Source organism: Hipposideros armiger, unplaced genomic scaffold (genome assembly GCF_001890085.2).
Source record: "Hipposideros armiger isolate ML-2016 unplaced genomic scaffold, ASM189008v1 scaffold_92, whole genome shotgun sequence".
Classification (NCBI taxonomy): domain Eukaryota; kingdom Metazoa; phylum Chordata; class Mammalia; order Chiroptera; family Hipposideridae; genus Hipposideros; species Hipposideros armiger.
Genome location: NW_017731442.1, coordinates 2,220,368 through 2,239,886, shown reverse-complemented (window position 1 = coordinate 2,239,886; position 19,519 = coordinate 2,220,368). Strand labels below are relative to the sequence as shown.

The 19,519-nt window shown below is 42.3% G+C and overlaps 1 protein-coding gene across 1 annotated transcript in view; it reads left to right on the top strand.

Moving 5' to 3' along the window:
- LOC109384061 (EH domain-containing protein 4-like) overlaps positions 1-19,519 on the top strand; it is a 25,134-nt gene that overhangs the window by 2,699 nt on the left and 2,916 nt on the right. Inside the window, exon 2 of the mRNA XM_019645022.1 lies at positions 12,896-13,072. Coding sequence (XP_019500567.1) covers positions 12,896-13,072 — 177 coding nt within the window. The remainder of the gene's footprint in view (positions 1-12,895; positions 13,073-19,519) is intronic.

Below are 19,519 nucleotides of genomic sequence, written 5' to 3'. Positions count from 1 at the left end.
ACCTGCACTGGAACTGGAGAGTAGGGGGGTTGGCCCAGTGCGCTGACAATCCTGGAGCCGGTGTGCATCCGTGGCTTTCTTTTCTCTGAGGCTGGTCAGTGTCTGCATTGTTTGCCTCTAGCCATTGAGCACTAGAAGCTCATACTTGGCTGTGGGGTACACCTGTCTACATAGTCATAGATTCTTATCCACCTGGCTTCCTGCACATCCCAAGAGGTCACTGATAACACAGAGCCTGCACTGATAGGGAGGGATACTTCTCTCATTGTAAAGCCACTCAGCAAGACCTCTTTAATGGAACTTTTCTCTTCCTCCTTTTGTCCCATAACTGGGAAGAACCAGGAGCCCCACTAAAGTATGGTGAGCTAGGATGTTCATCAGGAGTGAAGAAATTAGTGTGTGCCTTGTTCTAGGTCTCCTAGATGGGGTGGATGAAGAGCTTGAGTGTCAAGAAAATTCGCTTACTTCTGCATGGGAGGTCACCATGAGGGCCCCATGGGCAAAGAAAAGGACAAATAGAAGAAGAGGGTTGATGGGCTCGCCCAACATGGATCACAAAACTGGCCCATAAGGAGACTTCAGATGTGATGGAAATATTTGTCAAAGTCTCTTTGGGGGTGCAAGCAGAACAGCTGATAAACCTATTGTCTTACTGATAATTTTATTTCCCAGAAGAGAAAGGATGCAATGAGAGGAACTATTGGTGCTCTATCTCTGACCAAGAAAGAATTGGCCCGAGGAGGAAAAAAGATAGGCCTGGCAAAATGGCCATGTCATCTTAGGCTCTATAACAGCCAAGGAAGGGTGGATGTTGGACTCAGCCAGGCTTGTGTCTAAAACCTGAGGAAAAGAGATTTCAGAGATTCCCCCAGAAAATCCCTGGGCCCAAGTGCTGTGAAGGAAGACATTTCCACTGAGAGGACATGAGGCTTATCAAAAATCAATTCAAACCACGTGGTTTCAACTTCTGATTTTTAAGAGTCCCACTTTCTCTTTTCCTCCTACACTGTCTTTTTCTCCCAGAAAATTTATTCTGAGGAAAAAAGAGGAAGTCACTCAAGAAACTGTATAGGCTTTAAAAGATCAGAGACCACGGCAATTAGGCAAGAAAAAGAAATAGAAGGCATGTAGTGTGAAAAGACATAAAATTTATTCACAGAGGCTGTAATCTTATGTATATAGAAAGTCCTAAGGATTTAGGGAAATCCTTTTAAAAAAAAATCTCTTAAAACTCATAAACAAGTTCAGCAAAGGGTCAGGATACAAAATCAACATACAAAATGCATTGTATTTCTGTATACTAGCAATGAACAATCTGAGAATGAAATTAAGAAAACAATTCCATTTATACTAGCATCTAAAAGAATGCAATACTTAGGAATATATTTAACAAAAGTAGGCTAAAACACATTGAAAACTATAAAACTTTGTTGAAAGAAATGAAAGAAAACCTAAAAAAATAAAAATGGAGAGACATCCCATGTTCATGGTTTGGAAGACTTAATATTTTTAGGATGGCAGTGCAACTCAAAGTGATCTACAGATTCAGTGCAATCCCTACCAAAATTCGAACTGCTTTCTTTACAGAAATTGACAAACTGATCCTAAAATTTACTTGGAAATGTGTGGGATCCAGAATAGCCAAAATAGCCTTGAGAAAGAACAAAGCTGGAGTTCTCATGTGTCCTGATTTCAAGGCTTACTCCAAGCTCCAGTAAACAAGACTGGTACTGACATAAGGACACACACACAGAGATCAACTGAATAGAATTGTGAGTCCAGAAATACACACATACATCTATGGTCAATTTGTTTTTACAAGGGTTCCAAGACAATTCAAGGAGAGAGAATATTCTTTTCAACAAAGGATGGTGGGACATTGGATATCCACGCACAAAAGGAATAGAGAGTTACTGCTAACGGGTCCAGGGTTTCTTTTGAGGATGACGAGAATGTTCTGAAATTAGATAGTGGTATTAGTTGCACAACTCTGTGAATACACTAAAAACCACACAACTGTGCCCTTTAAAGGGGTGATATATGAATTATCTCTCAATAAAAAATATAAAACAGTTCAACCTTCCAATACTAAGCATCCTGTGGTTTATTTAATGTTCATAATTCTGCAATTAGTACCAGTCAAGTAATTTCTACATCTGTGTGCAATAATGTAACATAAAAATGGGTGCCAGGAAGAAAACAAACAAAAAAGAAGTAGGAATAGCTAAAAGAACACAAGGACAAAAGGAACTGAAGAGTAGGCATGAGAAAAAAAAGGGCATAGCCACCGCACAATCCCTGAATGGTTTTTTTCCACTGTATATTCTTGTCAATGTATAAACATGTTCATTCTTCATAACACTCAATAAAATCAAGATACGATGTTTTCCTATAAAAGGCTTTAAATATTATTTAAATATATTAATGGGGGAAAGGGGACAGGGGTTCCCTATGTAAGGGTGGGAACAAGGTTTATGGACAGTATGAAGCATTAAGAAGCCGGAGCAAGCAGACTGAGATGGCAGAAATGCCTCAGAAAATAAAAAAAGCCTTTTTAGGCCTGTTTAGAACAAGAAAAAGAATCAGGAAGTGATAGGCCCACTGCTTGGGACTCTTGCTGTAACATGAGAGGAAAACAGAACTACTCAGTTATTATGCTCCTTCCTCCTTTTCTCTCAATCTAGAGATGGTAGAGGGAGCCCAGCCATGTTTGAGAGGGGCTCAAACCCCTAGGATGAGGTGCATTCCAGCACCTGCACAGGCAAAGCCCCGTAAATACCTGGGCAGGTAGGAGGACTGGCTGTAGAGGAAGAACTTGCAGTTGTGCTCAAAGAACTATGGCTGCTGATTTTTAAGAAATTATGAAGAATATGAAAAGCATTAGAAAATTGGAAGCAGGCACATGTCTCAGTTTTCAAAACTGGGGAGAAATAGACTGTGTTCAAGAACAAAGCTCTACTTCATTCCTTTGATAAGCTCTAGATTCCATGATTAAAGGGAAGTGAAGGCACTCACAGGAGGCAGCCTGGTTCACCCATTAAAAAAAAAAAATTCCTGTGGGCCCAGTTTGGTGGTTCTCACCCTCATTGAGGCACTAGAGGGTGAGTCTTCTGTGCCAAATACCATGCTCTTTGCAGATCTCTGAGATACTGAAATATTTGATTTTTAAAGGAGAATAGACTATATTTACGATATATAAGATCATAACTACATACCCTAGTGTTCGTTTATTCAAAAATAATGATTTCGGGGATGGGCCCGGCTACTACAGCACTTAGAATTTTGTGGGGGAATATGGAAAAGAATCCACAAGCCATTAGGGCTCTGGGTGATGAGCTGTGACACTAGAAGCACAGGGTGGGATAGAGGCATAGGAGGGACCCTTCATTCAGGCTTGGAGGTTAGAAAAGGCCTCGCTGAGGATACAACCTAAAAGCTGTGTCCTGAGGAGTAAGCCAGGATTAGCTGCCCAAGGAGACCTGGCGGTAAGGGTGAGAAAGCATCAGTGATGAGGCCGGTAATTGGATATCTCGGATAACCAGGTTGGTGGTGGAGCTATCCACTGAGATGGGGACACAAGAAGAGGAAGAGTAGGAGCATAATTATGAGTTTAGATTTAAACCTATGTTTAAGTAGACACTCAGGTGTAGAAGTCCACAAGGGGGACATATGGGCCTAGACTATGAGGAAGAGGAGCTTGTGGAGACACTTGGGAAAAAGTCACCAGAGAGGTGGTGTAATGCCAGGGGAGGAATGTGGCTCAGAGTCATTGTAGGGCTCTTGTGGCTGCAAGGGACAGAAATTCAACTTAAAAAGGCTTAAGTGAAAAGGCACAAATTTTCTCATGAAACCAATCAGACCAGGGTATACTGGCCACAAGCCTGGCCTAGGACCCCAAGTGGTGCCATCAGGACTGTCTCTCAGCTCTGCTGCCTTCCTCACGTTGGCTTCCTTCTCAGGCAATTGCCCCTCGTGGAGTGGGCAGGTGGCCATCTCCAATTCCATACTCATATTCTGTCAGCTCAGCAACCCCAGTGGGAAAAAAAGGGATTGTCTTCCCCAACAGTTTCACCACAAATCTAAGGTTTGAGTCTCAGTGGTTCACCTTTGGCCATATGCCCATCCCTAGAAACAAGGGGAATGAAATACTCATGCCTGGAGTGGGGAGGTCAGATGCCCCCAAACCATGTGGACTCAGAATGGGGAAAGGTGGCTCCTCAGGGTGCTTTTATCAAAAAAGGGAAATGGATGCTGGTGAAACAGCAGAAGGCCCCCACAAAATCCAGGGAAAGAGAGACGAGGTAGTCAGCAGCATCAGATGCTTCTGGGAAAAGAATTGAAATGGAACCGGTGGATTGGCCATCAGGAGCCAGGGTGACCTTGTCAAGAGCTGTGTCTCTAAGTGGTGATGATGGAAGCCAGATGGTGGTGGGTTGAGGAATGAGTGGGAGGTGAAGCGATAAATATAGAAAACACTCAGCAACTGAGTACTGAAGGGGAGGAACCATGCTCTAGTCATAGGCATTCCGAAGGTTTGATTCAAGATGAGCACAAGTTACAAGTTGATGGAAGGAGGCCATAGAGGAGAAAGCTAGTGTTTCAGAAGCCTGGGAGAAGGCAGGACTTGGAGCAAGGATTCTGAGGAGGGGAATGGGGGCTCTAGGGCAGGTTGAGTGTGGTGTTGGTGGCAGCAGTCAGCCTGGCGAAATGCCACAGGCTGGCCTCTTATCCACTCATTTTATCATCTGCCTGACAAACGACAGCAGTGCCGGAGAATTAGGAGAAACGTAGCGAAGAAAAGTTCTCTTAAATTATAAAATTCTCTTCTGTAACTCTCATCTAGAAGCGTGCTTCTAAAAGACAGTCAATATACTTTTCAAAACCTTAGAAAATTATGAACTAGATAGAAAGCCATGGTTCTTGGCCCTGGCTGCGGGTCAGAATCACCAGACCTTCTGAACAGATTCCAGGGCCTCATCCAGTACCTCCCAAATTAGAATATCTCTGTGGGTAAGGCTCGGAAATCGATGTTTCTTGTTGTTTTTATCAACTACCTCTCGAGGTAATCTTTAGGCAGCCTCCCTCAGGAAACATTTGGGAACCATTGAAAGATGAAGGTTCACTGATGGCATCATGACCACTGAATCATCCAGCCTGAAAAGAGGCAGCCTCAGCTGAGGAGGGAGGCTCACTTCGGTGGACCTTCTATGGCGTATGGTCCAAGCTCCATCTGTTCATAGTTTTAGCAAATGACCTAGAGGAAGACATAGAAACCACGCTTACAAAACTGGGGTTATGCAATAAAGGCAATTTAATAAACAGCTTTTTTCACTTAATATGATGGGATGAGCTTTTTCTTATTTCATTAAGTAATCTTCAAAAATAACCTTAATGACTGCATCATAGTCTATTGAATAGCTTAGAACATCATTTCTAATTTTATGCTGTTATGATTAATATCACAGTGAATATTCTTACATATAAATCTTTGTTTCTAGTTTTTTTAGAATAGCTGAGCATGAATTACTGTATCAAAAAGTATAAGTATTTTTCAAGTTTATATATATTTATATATATCTGATTTTAATATATATATACATATATATACACACACACATACGTACATACACATATTCCTTTCCAGAAAAGTTATCCATATTAGATTCCCACCAGGGAGTCTAATATGAGGATCATTATTTTACAAAACCTTCAGTAACACTAAGTATTACTAACTACTAAAAACAAATATGATAGGAAAAAATTTCTTCTAATTTGCGTTTTCTTACTAGTGAAGTTGTAAAACATATAGTTCATCATGTATATTTCTTTGTGAATTATCTCTGAACTTTGCCCAATTTTCATTTGAAGTATTCTTTATTTTGTAGATGTTTAAATATTTTGCTCAATAATGGCTGTCACTCCCTTGTCATAATTATGATGTTTTTTCCAGTTTGAGGTTCACCTTTTAAATTTTTTTATGATAATTTTTGACATACAAATATATTTAATATTTGTGGTCAAATCTTTTTTTCCCCCTCTTTTACAAATGTCTTTTATTTCTCTTATGCATAGAAAATCCTGTTTCTCCTAAGATTTGGTAAATATTTACCTGTATTTCCTTCTTTTAAATCGGCTTTTTAAAATATTTAACTCTGCAGTCCACTTGGGAGTAAAATCTGTTTCAAAGGTATTCATTTTTTTTTAACACTATTTGTTAAATAATCCTACCTTTAACCAATGTCACAAGAGGCTTCTTCTTCTGCAAATTTATTAGATATTGGGATCTTTGGGGATCTTTCTCTCGCATCCTGTTCTGTTGGTAGATTCTTATACCCACTCCATACTGTCACAAGCCACTTTAAATGTTTTAAGTGACTTTAAATATTTTAAGTGACTTTGTTGTCACTTTAAAACATACTTTAATAAATGGTAGCACAGACTCTTTTGATCTCATTTCTCTTTGTTTTCCAAATACTGTCAATCATCCTTTCCTGTTATTCTTTCAGGGGAACTTTAAAATTACTTCATTAGATTCTTCCCAAAAAATCCCATTGGGATCCATTTGTATTGGAACTGCGTTGTATCTTGGTATTTGCTCTTTCCAAGCAGGAACTCAGCATCACTTTTACTCATAACTTTCTTTTATATCTCAAAGAAGTGGTTGATTTGCTCGTACATGTTATATATACTCTTTTTAATGTTGTTCTTAGGTATTTTATCCTCCGTCACTTTGTGAATCAGATTTTTTCCTTTATATTTTCTAGATGGGTATTGCTAGTATGTAAGATAGCTACTGGTTTTTGGGGTTTTAAAAAAGATTTTATTGGGGAAACAGGGAAGGGGAACAGACAAGTTGCTGTCCTTTTGTTCTTCTGTTTAGTTGTGGAGGACGTCGATTCACTGGTCCATGTTGGTATTATGATCCTTGCACTCTTCCTGGCTGAGGTAGTTGGTCACCGGCCATTGGAGGGCCACTCACAGCAGCTCATGGCAGCTCACGAAAGCTCATGCCCGCTGCCAGCCAGCCCCACTGCAGCCTACGCCATTGCCGGCAACTCACGGCAGCCCAGCTCCAGGTCAAGCTGTTGTTCACCATCTTAGCTGTAGAGGGCGCAGCGTTACTGGCCTTCATGTGGGATTCGAATTAGGGCCCTGCAGCTCAGAGCTGGTGTCCCAAGCCAACTCTTTTTTTTTTAAGCTGAGCCATCCTGCCACCTGTTGGTAGCTCAGCGGCTGCTCAGCTCAGGCCAGGCATCGAACTGCTGTTGCTCAGAGCTCAAACTCTTGAGCGATCTCTTAACCAACTAAGCCACTCGGCTGGCCCCCGCAAGCCAACTCTTAACCAACGCACTAGTTGGCTGGCCCGCTACTGATTTTTTTTTTTTTTGCATTTACATTTTGTATCTGTTCATTTGATTCAAGTTATTCTGACAGCTTTTCATTAGATTCTCTTGGGTTTTCTAGATAGACAGCTATATCAATTATATTCATGATTACTTTGTTTCCTCCTTCTGTTTCATATTTTATTGTTTTGGGAAGTGAGCATCCCTATCAAGCTTCTAATTTTAATGGTAACGTCTTTGCTATTTAAGATATGATGTGAACTGTTGGTTTAATATTTTATACATTAATCACATTAAGACATTATGTTTCTATTGCTAATTTTAAAAGAATTTCATTTGAAAAAATTAGAATAGATGTTGACTTTTATTAAGTGCCTTTTTACCTTTTCATTGAACCTGTATTCTGTGGAATGCAGTTCTGGGAGATTGTTAATAGGTGTTCAAAGAAAAAAAAGGGTTCTCTAGTCATGTAACTTTGGGAAATACTGTGTTCTGTAGCCTCCTTATAAAGCTTACAGTGCGCCCAGATCTACCTAAAGTCTGTTGTCAGATTCATAAATTACAAGTCATAACATAGGAAACATTTAATAGATCTTTATTGCATGAGCAAATGAGTGAATGACTAGAAAAATAAACAGGGCTGTAAGAAATTGGAAAGCATGTTGCTTTTGATTCCAGGAAACTTCCTCTTTCCCTTTCTTCTTCCTCTCCCATTCTTCCACCTTCCTCCCAGACCAGCATGAAAGGTGGGATGGCGCAGCTACAGGGAATGGCGTAGGTTAGATAGCAGTGTGCTTTAAGCTCGTCTTGGCTCTGTGTAGTTTAAATTCCATTCATAGCTGGCAAACTAGAGATATGAAAAGGGTTTACCCAGCAAATTCCAGTTTCTTGGTCCAACAAGTTACTTAGTATGTCTAGTCCCTTAGTATATCAGCAGTTTCAAATATATTATCTGAATAAGCACTCCTGGTGATACTATGTATGTCAATAATTTAAGGGAAAAACAAAATTGAAAATAAAAGTTTCACCCTTAAGACATATAATTTTAAAATGGAAGTGAAGCTCGGCCTGACTTTGTTTTTCAATAACTCAGAGAAGATTAAAATTTTACAGTAGATGAGACATTTGTTCAGGGGTATTTATCTCAGCATTAATTATAATGGTAAGACATGGGAAGCTATTTAAATGCTCAATAATTAGGAAATGGTAAACTAAATTGATATATATTCACCTTAGAAGAGTATGCAGCCATTAAAAATTGTGTTTTCAAAGAATTTTTAATGGCATGAGAAAAACTAATGATGAAAAATCTAGATACAGAATTGTTTAAACACATCCCAATTTTATTAAAAAAATTGTATTTGCAGAAAAATGACTGGATGGAACTATTTCAAAATGTTAAAAGTGGTCATTATCCTGTATTAATGTGGTTTCATGCTAGCTACCTAGCTTGTCATAAGCACAGTTTCCTATAAGACAGGGAGGGATAAGAATACCTGCTCCAATGACAGTAAGAGTGAAGTGATAAAATATGTGAAAAGCTTTATAAACTGTACAGCATGGTTTCATAATTGTTGTTTGGTGGTGTCTAGAAGTAGAGGTGGTAGTAGTACTAACTTACATATATTTGGGAACATTTTATAAGACTTTTGTGATAAGAAAAAAAATGTTCTCCTCCTACTTCCATTTCTTGGTATTAAGCATGAGGATAAACAAAGGAAACTACTTTACAAACATTATTTCCAGATTCAAGCCAAATCAGAATTGAAAGACTAGCCCTTTCTTTTTAGTCCCTCTACTAGTGAAATAGTGGATCAAGTATTATCAGTAAGTACATAATGTAAAACTCTCCAACGCTTATTATAAATTGAAATTATTTAAACTCATAGCCCTGTATATAAAAATAAGGAACTAAAACTGCTTCTCCACTGAAGTCAAAAGTTGTACTTTATATATTTCTTTCACATCTGTATGGTTGAAAACCGTAGTACTACCCAAAGGAATAAAATGATTGTTGGGGTTAGTTTAATGCTCTTTAACAAAATGTCCTAGGCCATATCAATGAATTGAACCCTCAAACTCCCTGCACAGATACCAACGTACGTACAAACATTTTTTTAAATCTTATTGATCGTTACACAAGCTATTTCTTTAGATTTTGGCTTGAGAATTTTAAATTAATGCTCACAATACACCCCAAGTATATGTGCCATATTACTTTTTAGAGTGCTTGCTTAATTATTGAATACTGTTAACAAGCTTTAGATTCTATATAACAAGGTTTAGATTTCTATATTTGTTGTGATTCATAGAATACGTTCCTGTAAACGCTCCTGTTGGAGGATGACTCAGCCCCTCAAGCTCCGATTTAGGGCAGGTAGTATTCTCACAGGACTAGTAAGAAATCCTAGGTTCTTAACAAACCACTTAATCTTTTTGAGCCTTAGTTTACTCATCTGTAAAATGGCAATAAAAATAGTACTTACCCCATAAGGTACTTAGGATGGAACAAGTTTAAAGGTGCATGGATGAATACCCAGGGGAGAGAAAATTCGCAGCTGGAATTTTGGAATAATGTGCCTCTTATAGTTTGTTTGTTCATTTGTATTTTAATCATTCTCAAGCCCACCTTTGAGAAGATGGTGCTTAGGTATGTTGAGGGACTTTTCATCATCTTGAAGATTTTTTTCTTCTTGTCACAATGACATTTTTTTTCTGTGAAGTTAAAAAATAATTTTCGAGCCATGGAAGAAAAAAGACACTGTCCACATATACCCTTGCCTGAAATAGCTCCTTGAGCCCAGGCTGAGCATGGCAGCCAGTATACCGAGGAGCCATTTGGACAAGGCTGAACTGTGGCCCTCACTGGACGGGAACAAGGAGATGTCGGGTCTCCTGTCCTCCCCACCACCTTCTCCGCCCAGCTGTTTGGAATCCAAATGTTTGTCCCTTCTTACATTGATGACTTGGCTCAAGACTGGGAGTAATCACCCCTGAAATTGGCAGCCTCTCTGAGAACACAGGAAAAGGAGAGCAAGGTGGAGCCAGGGACAGAAACTCAGCCGAATGCACAGGATGCCTGTGCATCGCGCCAGCGGCTCTGAACCACGGCGGGTTCTTTTCTGTAGACTTCCTGAGGCCTCTTGAAGTTCCTTTGAATTCTTGTTATCACAGATAACACCACAAAGCCCCTGAAACTCGTGGCTTCAAGCCTTTGAGGCGTCAAAAAAAAAAAAAGTTTAACACAATTGATCAGCCTCATGTGTGGGGCTGTGTGAATTACCCATTTTTGTAGATCGCATCTCAGGACCCACTCAGACCCTTCCTTTCAAGGTTGCGGCTTTGAACCTCATCACTTCATTCTCACTTGGTTCATGTCAGATCCTCTGTGTCCTGGTTGTTCTTAGTTCTCTCCCTGCGGTTGGCACGTGCCTGCCTGCCCGGCAGTGTGACATAAATGTATCTGAACTTCACCATCCCCCAATGTAAAAACTCTTCTGGACAATCAGTGTAGCATGTCATATATTAACTCATGTATCTGACAGGTCCTACTTAAGGGCCCAGAAGCTAGTGGTGTGTGGGACCCCAAGGCTGTGGGGCTGAGCCAAGCGTAAGAGAGCAAAAGCCTTGGGCCAGGAGGGAGGGGCCCCAGGCTCCGGTTCTGCAGGGCCACTAACAAGTTTTACCAGCAGCACGTCACGTTCCTACCCTCACCCTCAGTCTCTTCCCCTGTACAGACATGGGGTTGAGCCAAAGGATTCCTAAGAGACTTTTTGGGACACAAATTCTGAGTGTGTGGACTGTGCCCTGCAGGAAATGACAACCTATCAGAAGAGAGGCTATGGGCCCACCAGTAACACCAATACTAGATGTTCCTTGAGGCGCTCTCAAGAGAAGGGGAAGTGGGGAGTGTCCAAAAAAAACCCCATTGTGGAGTGATTAGGGAGGACTGCCCCGAAGGACGTGACATTTTTTTGTAAAATGGATTAAAGAGTGGGTAGACTAGATAGTAGAGATCAGAGACATAATTCCCCAGTGCTGTAAATGTATTTTATCTTCTTCATGATTTTCTTAATAACATTTTCTTTTCCCTAGCTTACTTTATTGTAAGAATACAGTATAGTATACATATAACATACAAAATATGTGTTGACTGTTTATGTTAATGGTAAGTCTCCGGCCAACAGTAGGCTATTAGTTATGTTTTGGAGGAGTCAGAAGTTATACACGGATTTTCGAATGCATGGTTCCAGGGTTAACTGTAGTCCCTCCCTCATGTTTCCCTGGGTTGCAGAGGAAGGAGGGAGTAGTCTTTGCCCCCCCCCCCACAAGTGTATAAACACAAACACATGTAAGTGTTCCTCCATCAGGGAACGGAAACCTTAGTGGGGAGGCAGGGAGGGGCTCTGAGTTGCTTCAGCTGAATGAATTGCTGAGGGGGGTGGGGAGAGCTATGTTAAAACTCACCCAGTTCCCACAGAAAGTAGACTTGCCCCACCCAAATATGTCATTGAGCCAGTCCTATGCCCAACGTCACATGTATTGGTCTCCTCAACCCACTGAATGAGAACGCTCAATGACATTTGCTAGTGCCACTGTATACAGTTGTTCAGGTTAAACTACATAAGGGCATCTGGGCAAAGGGGGCACGTAGAGGGTAAAATCCAGTAGAGTCCTGCTTGCTAAGCTGTGAAGTCTAGAGCATGGCTGTGTCTGCCTAGAGGAAGGGGCATCCTTTTCCAGTTTGCCCAAAGGGCCAGCAGTGGCCCTGGTGATATCTAATCAGAGCTCCCCTCCGTTACCCCTGTCCCCCATAGCAGCCTGTGTTGCTACTGAATTAATTGGAAGTTGTCTTCCATGGCCACAACTTCCAGGAGCCTAAGGAAGCTGTAAACTGCACAGAGGGGGGATGTTCCAGCCTCGTAGACTGCCTGTGACGAGGAAGGAGCTGTTTCATTATTTCATTCACCACTTTGAGAGCCCTCTGTAGGCAGGCACAGTGCTGGGTGCCAGGGATATGCATCTGGCCATAGCCAGGGGCCTGCCTGCAAGGACCCAGAAGCAAAGAAGTACAGTACCCATGCTGAGCACCATGAGAGCCAGAGGCACAGGGTGCCCGGGGCCCACAGAGAAGGTGTCCCGAACATGCTGGAGGGACAGGGACGCTTCCCTAAAGGAGGTGGCGTCTGAGGAGGGTCTTCCAGTCATACAAGCTGGCTGGGTACGCTTCTCTGGGATGGTGTCTGTTGTGCCAATGGAACTTCAAACAAGAATTGATGTGCCAGTACACTTTCAAAACGCCTGGTCAGTCTGCAAGATGTCTGACCCCATCACTAGGCTTCTTATACTGGGGGGAAAAAATAGGTCTGTAGATTTTAAACTATGAAAAATAATTATTAGCAAAAGAGTAAAATGCCAATCGTTCTCCTTTTCTTGGGGGTTATATTTCTAGGTTTTTAAATTAGTATGTTACACATTGGTAGACCCAGGAAAGTTTCTGGCCTCTTGATTTGCAACAACGTGCTAAGTTTCTTCTTTTTCTCTTCTCCCAGGTACTTACTGGAGCAAGATTTCCCCGGCATGAGGATTGGTCCAGAGCCCACCACTGATTCCTTCATCGCTGTGATGTATGGGGAGACTGAGGGCAGCACCCCAGGGAACGCTTTAGTCGTGGACCCCAAAAAGCCATTTCGAAAGCTTAGTCGCTTTGGAAATGCTTTCCTGAATCGGTAAGGACCAGAAAACTACCACCTTTGGTCAGGTTATGCAAAACTTTTTTTTGAATTCTTGCCAGTTACATGTAAAGGTTGACAAACAGAACAAAGCGTGTCTATGCTAGAAGAGAGAAGTTATAGAAAATATACTGATTGTATTCAAATATTTGAAAGATTTTCATAGGAAATGATCATCCACACCTATTCTGGGTAGCTCCAGAGAGCAGAGTTCAGGCCCAGGACTGGAGATTGTAAGGCCACACAATATAAGGAACAAATTTCTAATAATTTGAGCTGCACAGAAATGAATCAAATTGCCTTATGAGGTAGTAAGCTCCCCGTCACTGGCAATGTTAAGTGATGGCTGGATGTCCACCTCTCAGGCATAGTGTGCTGGGGCCTCCTACACAGAGCGCTTAGCCCAAAGGACCCCTGAGATTCACCAGACACCCAGATTTAGTTAGTTTATTCCAGGATCAGTCACCTCACCTCTCTGGCTGCCCCCTTTTGCTTCTTACTCCCGTGCTTTGTGGTGCTTCCTTAGTCATTAGAGCAGGGCACGGGAAATAGAACCAAAACAACACAAAAAGTTAATTTTGTTGCATGGTCATTATTTTGTAGATGTGAAGTTGTAGGATAGCTGAGGCCTTTCTTCAGTGGAGGCATGTTTTATTTGTACTACCCTATAGCCTTCACCAAGTTCCCAATGAAACAGGGGTGCAGAGGCAGAGAACAAGCCAACAGGCTCTCCTGGATGCAACTCAGCACTTTCAGGCACTGTCTGCTCTTACCTCCCGCGCCCTCCTCCTCTTTGCCACTCCTGGCCTTTTTTTTTCCTTTTTAACTTTTCTCTTCTTTCCTATCATTTCCCTCGCCCCTCCATCCCCTCATTTATGAGTCTGCTGCATTAGACTGGTTGGTTTAGGAGAGTGGGATGTGGGAGGTGCCGGGCCAGGGAGGAGTCATCCAAACCCCTTGAGGGAGAGGTGAGACTAGAGCTGACAGACAAGAGACTTGAACTGTACTTCTCCTTTTTAGATGTTTTTTAGAAAATAGAAACGTGTCCTCCTCCCAGCTGACGGCTATCTTCCCAGAGCTGAGGCGCTTCATTGTACAACTCCAGGGGGTGCCATCCACAAGGACTGTGGAATGAATGAGGTGCCCGGGTGCTGTGCTGTGGCTCCGCCAGCTGTGGCTCCGCCAGCAGCGGTCCAGGCCACCCCCACAAGTGCCTTCTGTGAAAAACTGAACTCTCTAAGGATCATACTCTCCTTTAAAGGCTTTTTTGTGCTCCTGTCACAGATGAAAGCAAGCATCCAAGTGACCTCAAGGGAACTTGGCAGTAGGATAAATAGAGGTGCTGATGATGTAGATGGAGCCACAGAGAAATTCCATCTTTTTGCGATACTGTCCGGGTGATTTTTTTTTCCGCCTGCGGGATTCTCTCCTCTAGGAGGAGTTGACTCCTGAACTCCCGAGCAGCGTTGGTTGGCACCAGAGCATCTCCTGGTGAGAGAAGGAGGGATTGAGCCCAGGTGGGAGAACACCAGAGGGTCTCTCAGCGGAGTGGACCACACTTCAGGAGAAGTGGGACAAGAAGCTCCCCCATCAGGGCCTCCCAGGAAGCCATGGTCATGGGGCAGGCAAGGGCCAGGCTTCCTGTCCCAAGACTGGCCCTAGAAGGCTCCAGAGGCCCTGGAAAGTGCAGGGCACAGCATCCTTCTCCTTTCAAGGCTGCCTGGAATCCTGTGGTTTCATTATCACTGCCCTTAGTCTTACTGTCTTTTTGCCTGACAAAGGCTTAAAAAAGAAATAAGCTGCTACTTTTTTTAATTTCCCATTTGTCGGGGTTTTTTTGTTTTGTTTTAAGCTGAGGCATCCTGCCATCTGTTGGCAGCTCAGCAGCTGCTCAGCTTAGGCCGGGACTCGAACCGCTGTTGCTCAGAGCTCAAACTCTTGAGCGAACTCTTAACCCACTGAGCCACTCGGCTGGCCCATCAAGTTCCCATTTATGAAGTCCATATTCACAAGGGAAAAACCAGAAAGAGTAACTATTGGCTTGTTTTATTTTGGCAGATGATTTACCTTCCTAACAAAATTTTTTTTTTTTTCAAATCCCAAACATACAACAGATGAGTATGGAAACACGTTCAGGAAGGATTTTGTATGGCCAGGTTCATTATTTCAGAATTTAAAGCTTGCTGAAAATAATCCATGCGTTATATAATCAAGTGTTAATTGAATTCAGAATACATAGAAAAAGAATCGCAAATAATCATATGGCGTTAGTGTCAGATAACTGTTCTAAACTTTGTATTAGCTCTAAATCCTCACAAAAACCCTGCAACATAGGTGCTATTATTATCTCCAACATGGAGAGGAGGAATTGATGCACAGAGAGGTTAATTTAACTGCCACAGGGTCACTCAGCTAAGTGGCCTCTGGCCCATACTAGTGACTACACTGAGCTGCCCAATGGTGTAATGTTTGGACTAAGAATCATTGCCTGTTGCCCTCTATCTAACTTTTATGATAATGAAGATGATGATTATGTCCCAAATTATAGATTAATCATTTCATAGACACTGTCTTTTCAGGATTAATGAGACAGATGATGCTGTAGCCATTTTACAGATGAGAAAACTGAGAGCAAAGAAGTAAAATGACTTGCCCAAGAAGAGGCAGAGACAGGACTAGTTTCAGGCTTCCTCTTCCCTTCTGTCAGCCTCCCTGCACCTCACGAAGGCACCAGCAAAGAGGAGTTCCTCTCCTGGGCATCCTGATGGCTGTGCATCTGTGAGACTCACATGTAAGGGATGTACCTCATGTAAGTTAGTAACATACTTAAGAGTAAACAGCATGATTAAGTTGTATCTATAGACGGTGTTGCTGTTTCACCCAGCGTCAGTGTAAGAAAGAGAGTCAATTAGGGCAGGGTACTCCAATGTGTGCATGTAATTTTAGCATCCCTGTGGGAACATCAGCAGGCTCGCTTTCAAGGCAGGCAAACTTCTATTCACATAGCATACTTTCTGGGAAAGAGGTCAAAATACAACACTTAGTAGGAAAGAGAATTGGTATCTGCTATGGAGAACTCCCCTCTCCTTATCCAGCAGCCACCAGCCACCCCCTGGGATAGGTTCCATTGCCCTGGCCCCCTCATACAGGGCATTGTCTTGGGCATCTGCCCCTAGCGGCATCTTTAAAAAAGTGTAGTACTTTGCAAGGTGGTACAAGGTGACGCCTGGAGAGTAACACCAGCCTCGAAGCATTAAGCAAACCAGTGGAGCCTGAGTCTCAATTTCCAAGAAGGCTAGTTTCTAAGAAAGTAACAAGGAGTCTGTAGTGCACTTCTGAGAAATGAAGAAAGATTCCCGACACTGCAGCTTCAAATTATAGAAATTCCATACTTGAACAATAAAAGAAGGAGTTGAGTCTAAAACAAAAAGAGTTCTATGGAGACGACTTTAATGTGACATTCTGCAGCTCCACCATGCTGCTTTACTTCCCAGAGGAATTCCACAGGCAGAATTGGCTTAGACTTGCTTCCTGTGAAAGTGGCTATTGAGGTTCTAAAGTCTGTTATCAGGAGGCAGTTCTGCCTCCTGGAGGAGGAGATGGACATACCAGCAGCACCCTGAGGTTACTCGTTCTGGGAGATGCCAGGTATTTTGATCAGTTTGAGAAATGTCAGGAATTGGCTTCTGGCATTTCCCCCTGCAGCCTGCTTTTGAACTGGATGTTAATGTTTTTCCCTCAGTCTACTTTTCTAAAAACATTAGCCTTTCTTTTCAAATCCAAATAGCTACAGACATTGTTTTCAGTTTAAGATCTAGTGTAATTTTAAATTGTAGTCTTCCATAGAAGAAATTCTTAATCCCATTTACTTCTTCATTGACTCTGTTTTCTTTTTGAAAAATAACGTTAATCACTGACCCTAGGAATTGAAATTCTGAAATGAGCTTAAGGAATCTGAACAGTACTTCCAGTGCTCCTGTCATTTTAGCCAGGCCTGATGATGGTGATGATAAAACAAACAAACTACTGTCTTACATTTGTGTAATGATTTAGCAATAATAAAATATATAGTATGTATTTTGGAACTTTATTTGTTATCTCTATGTTTATAATTAAATGAGGCTTCATTAAATAGACATTTTTAGAGTATGAATAGTTCATAGTCACTTAGCATCATTGGGAATTTTTTTAAAAACTGACTTAATACAAGTATACAGCATCAGCCCAGACACTTGCCGTCTCCACCGGCTAACTTAGCTGCAGAGATTAAGGAAAGCAGGCTCTTGCCAAGAATCACCTTGATTCACCAGCAAAATTGTTCTTTTTTTTAAAGCTGAGCCATCCTGCCACCTGTTGGCAGCTCAGTGGCTGCTCAGCTCGGGCCAGGAATTGAACTGCTCAGAGCTCAAACCTTTGAGCGAGTTCTTGACCAGCTGAGCCACTCGGCCGGCCCAAAATTGTTCTTTTTTAATCTGAGGGATTAATTGATTTTGTGTGTGTGTGTATGTGTGTGTGTGTCAGTGGTGTGCGTATCCATAATAAACTCCCTGAAGCTCTTCCAATTAATCTTTAACCTCAAGATTGTGGTGGCTCCCAGGCCATGAAACCATTGTTCTTCATTGGCAGCTGCCTTTACAGTCCTGACATTCCAGAAAACCAGCTTTACTGCCTGGGCTTAGGCAGACTTCCCTGACACTGGCACTGGTGCATTGCGCCCAGCTCTTCCCCATGACAGTCAGGAGAAAGAGGCTTGATTTTTAAAAGTACATATTTAGGTTGAACCACATGAAATTGGCAATATTCAGCTGTCTTTTACTTGTAAAAGTGGTAATTCTGTAAGATTTCAGCCTCAGGGATAACCATGGGCTTTTTATAGTGTGGATGTGAAATTAGATTCCTCCTGGGCCGTGGAAGGTTAGATCAGCTATATGTGGTAGGACCATGTAATAATAATTATTACAGGTGAGTTGTCAATGTCTTTTTATGTATATTGTGTGCTATTTACTGTGCCAGCTTAGGAAGGTGTGTAATCGCTCTGGTCTTCGTCTTATCGGTCCAGTGAGCTGGGCTCAAACGAGGTGCTTTGAAACAGCTCCGTGCTCCCTCCATTGAAGCTTAGGTTTATTTGAACCTAATGACAACCTAGGAGTCCTCAGGCTGGTAGGATTGCTGAGGCCTACAGGAGGTCATAGGGTAGGTGAGCAAAAATGGCGAGAGCCTGATCTTCTGCCTCCTATTCACTGCTCCACTCTCCACCAGTGGGCCGAGAGCAAGTCACACACGGGAGCCTTTAGTGGGGAGTTCAGGGCTGTGGCATGTCACTCCTTTGTTTCAAGATGTTGCTCTTTGTGTGATAAAGGTCCACAGCGGTGGTTCAAATGCATGAAAAGGTAAGACTAGCCTAGTAGTTAAGAACCTGGACTCTGGAGTCAGCACTGCCAGGTTAGCATCCCAGCTCCATCACTTATCAGCCATGTGAGTTGGCAAGTTGTGGTCTGTGACCCCTCTGTGCCCCAGTCTCGTTGGTAAAAAATGGCACAAAACCCAATCTCTGAGGCTGTGTCAAGGACTGGTGAGTTGAAAGTGCTTAGAACCATGCCTGGCACACAGTAAGTGGTCTATAAATGTTTGTGCCATTTCATTATTACTGTAACTACTACCTATCACTACATTGTTTGACAATCAAAAGCCATATTAAGGTACTGCCTAGTTCTTTAAAAAAAATTTTTTTTAAGATTTTTATTGGGGAACAGTGTGTTTTTCCAGGACCCATCAGCTCCAAGTCAAGTAGTCATTTCAGTCTAGTTGTGGAGGGCGCAGCTCAGTGGCCCATGCGGTGATCGAACTGGCAACCTTGGTGTTATGAGCACTGCACTCTAACCAACTAAGCCAACCGGCCGCCCCTCTTTTAAAATATTGATCATTAAAGGAATGTTAGCATTTGGAGGCAATGTTAAGAGCTCTAATTCTCTCACCCCCTTGTTTTACTGTGCAGCAGGGCTCCTAGCCCATGGCCTAAAACCTTCAGTCCAGTCCATCCCTTTACCCACCCACTTTCTGCTACCTCTGAGCCTTCCTTGGTTGCGGCGATGACAGGGAATCAGGGTCCAGTGTAGGGTTTGGTCTCCTCCTGCCCTCCTTTTATCAGAAAATAAAATGGATCAGGTCAGCCCTGGGTGAGGGAGATACTTCATAAAAGCTCATGTGAGGCTCCTGGGCTTAACCAGCACATGTCTGCATGTTTCATGTGAAATGTAGAAGGCGAGACACGGATACACTTTAAGTTAATCACTCCAGGAAGGAAAGGAAATCCATCTTGGGACAGCAAATCCGCGCTTGGAAGCATTTCCGCAGACACATAAGAGGGGAAGGCCTGACCCACGGCTGACTGATCTACCCAACAAATAACCTTGCGTTTCACCTCCCTTTCTTAGAGCATAAAAG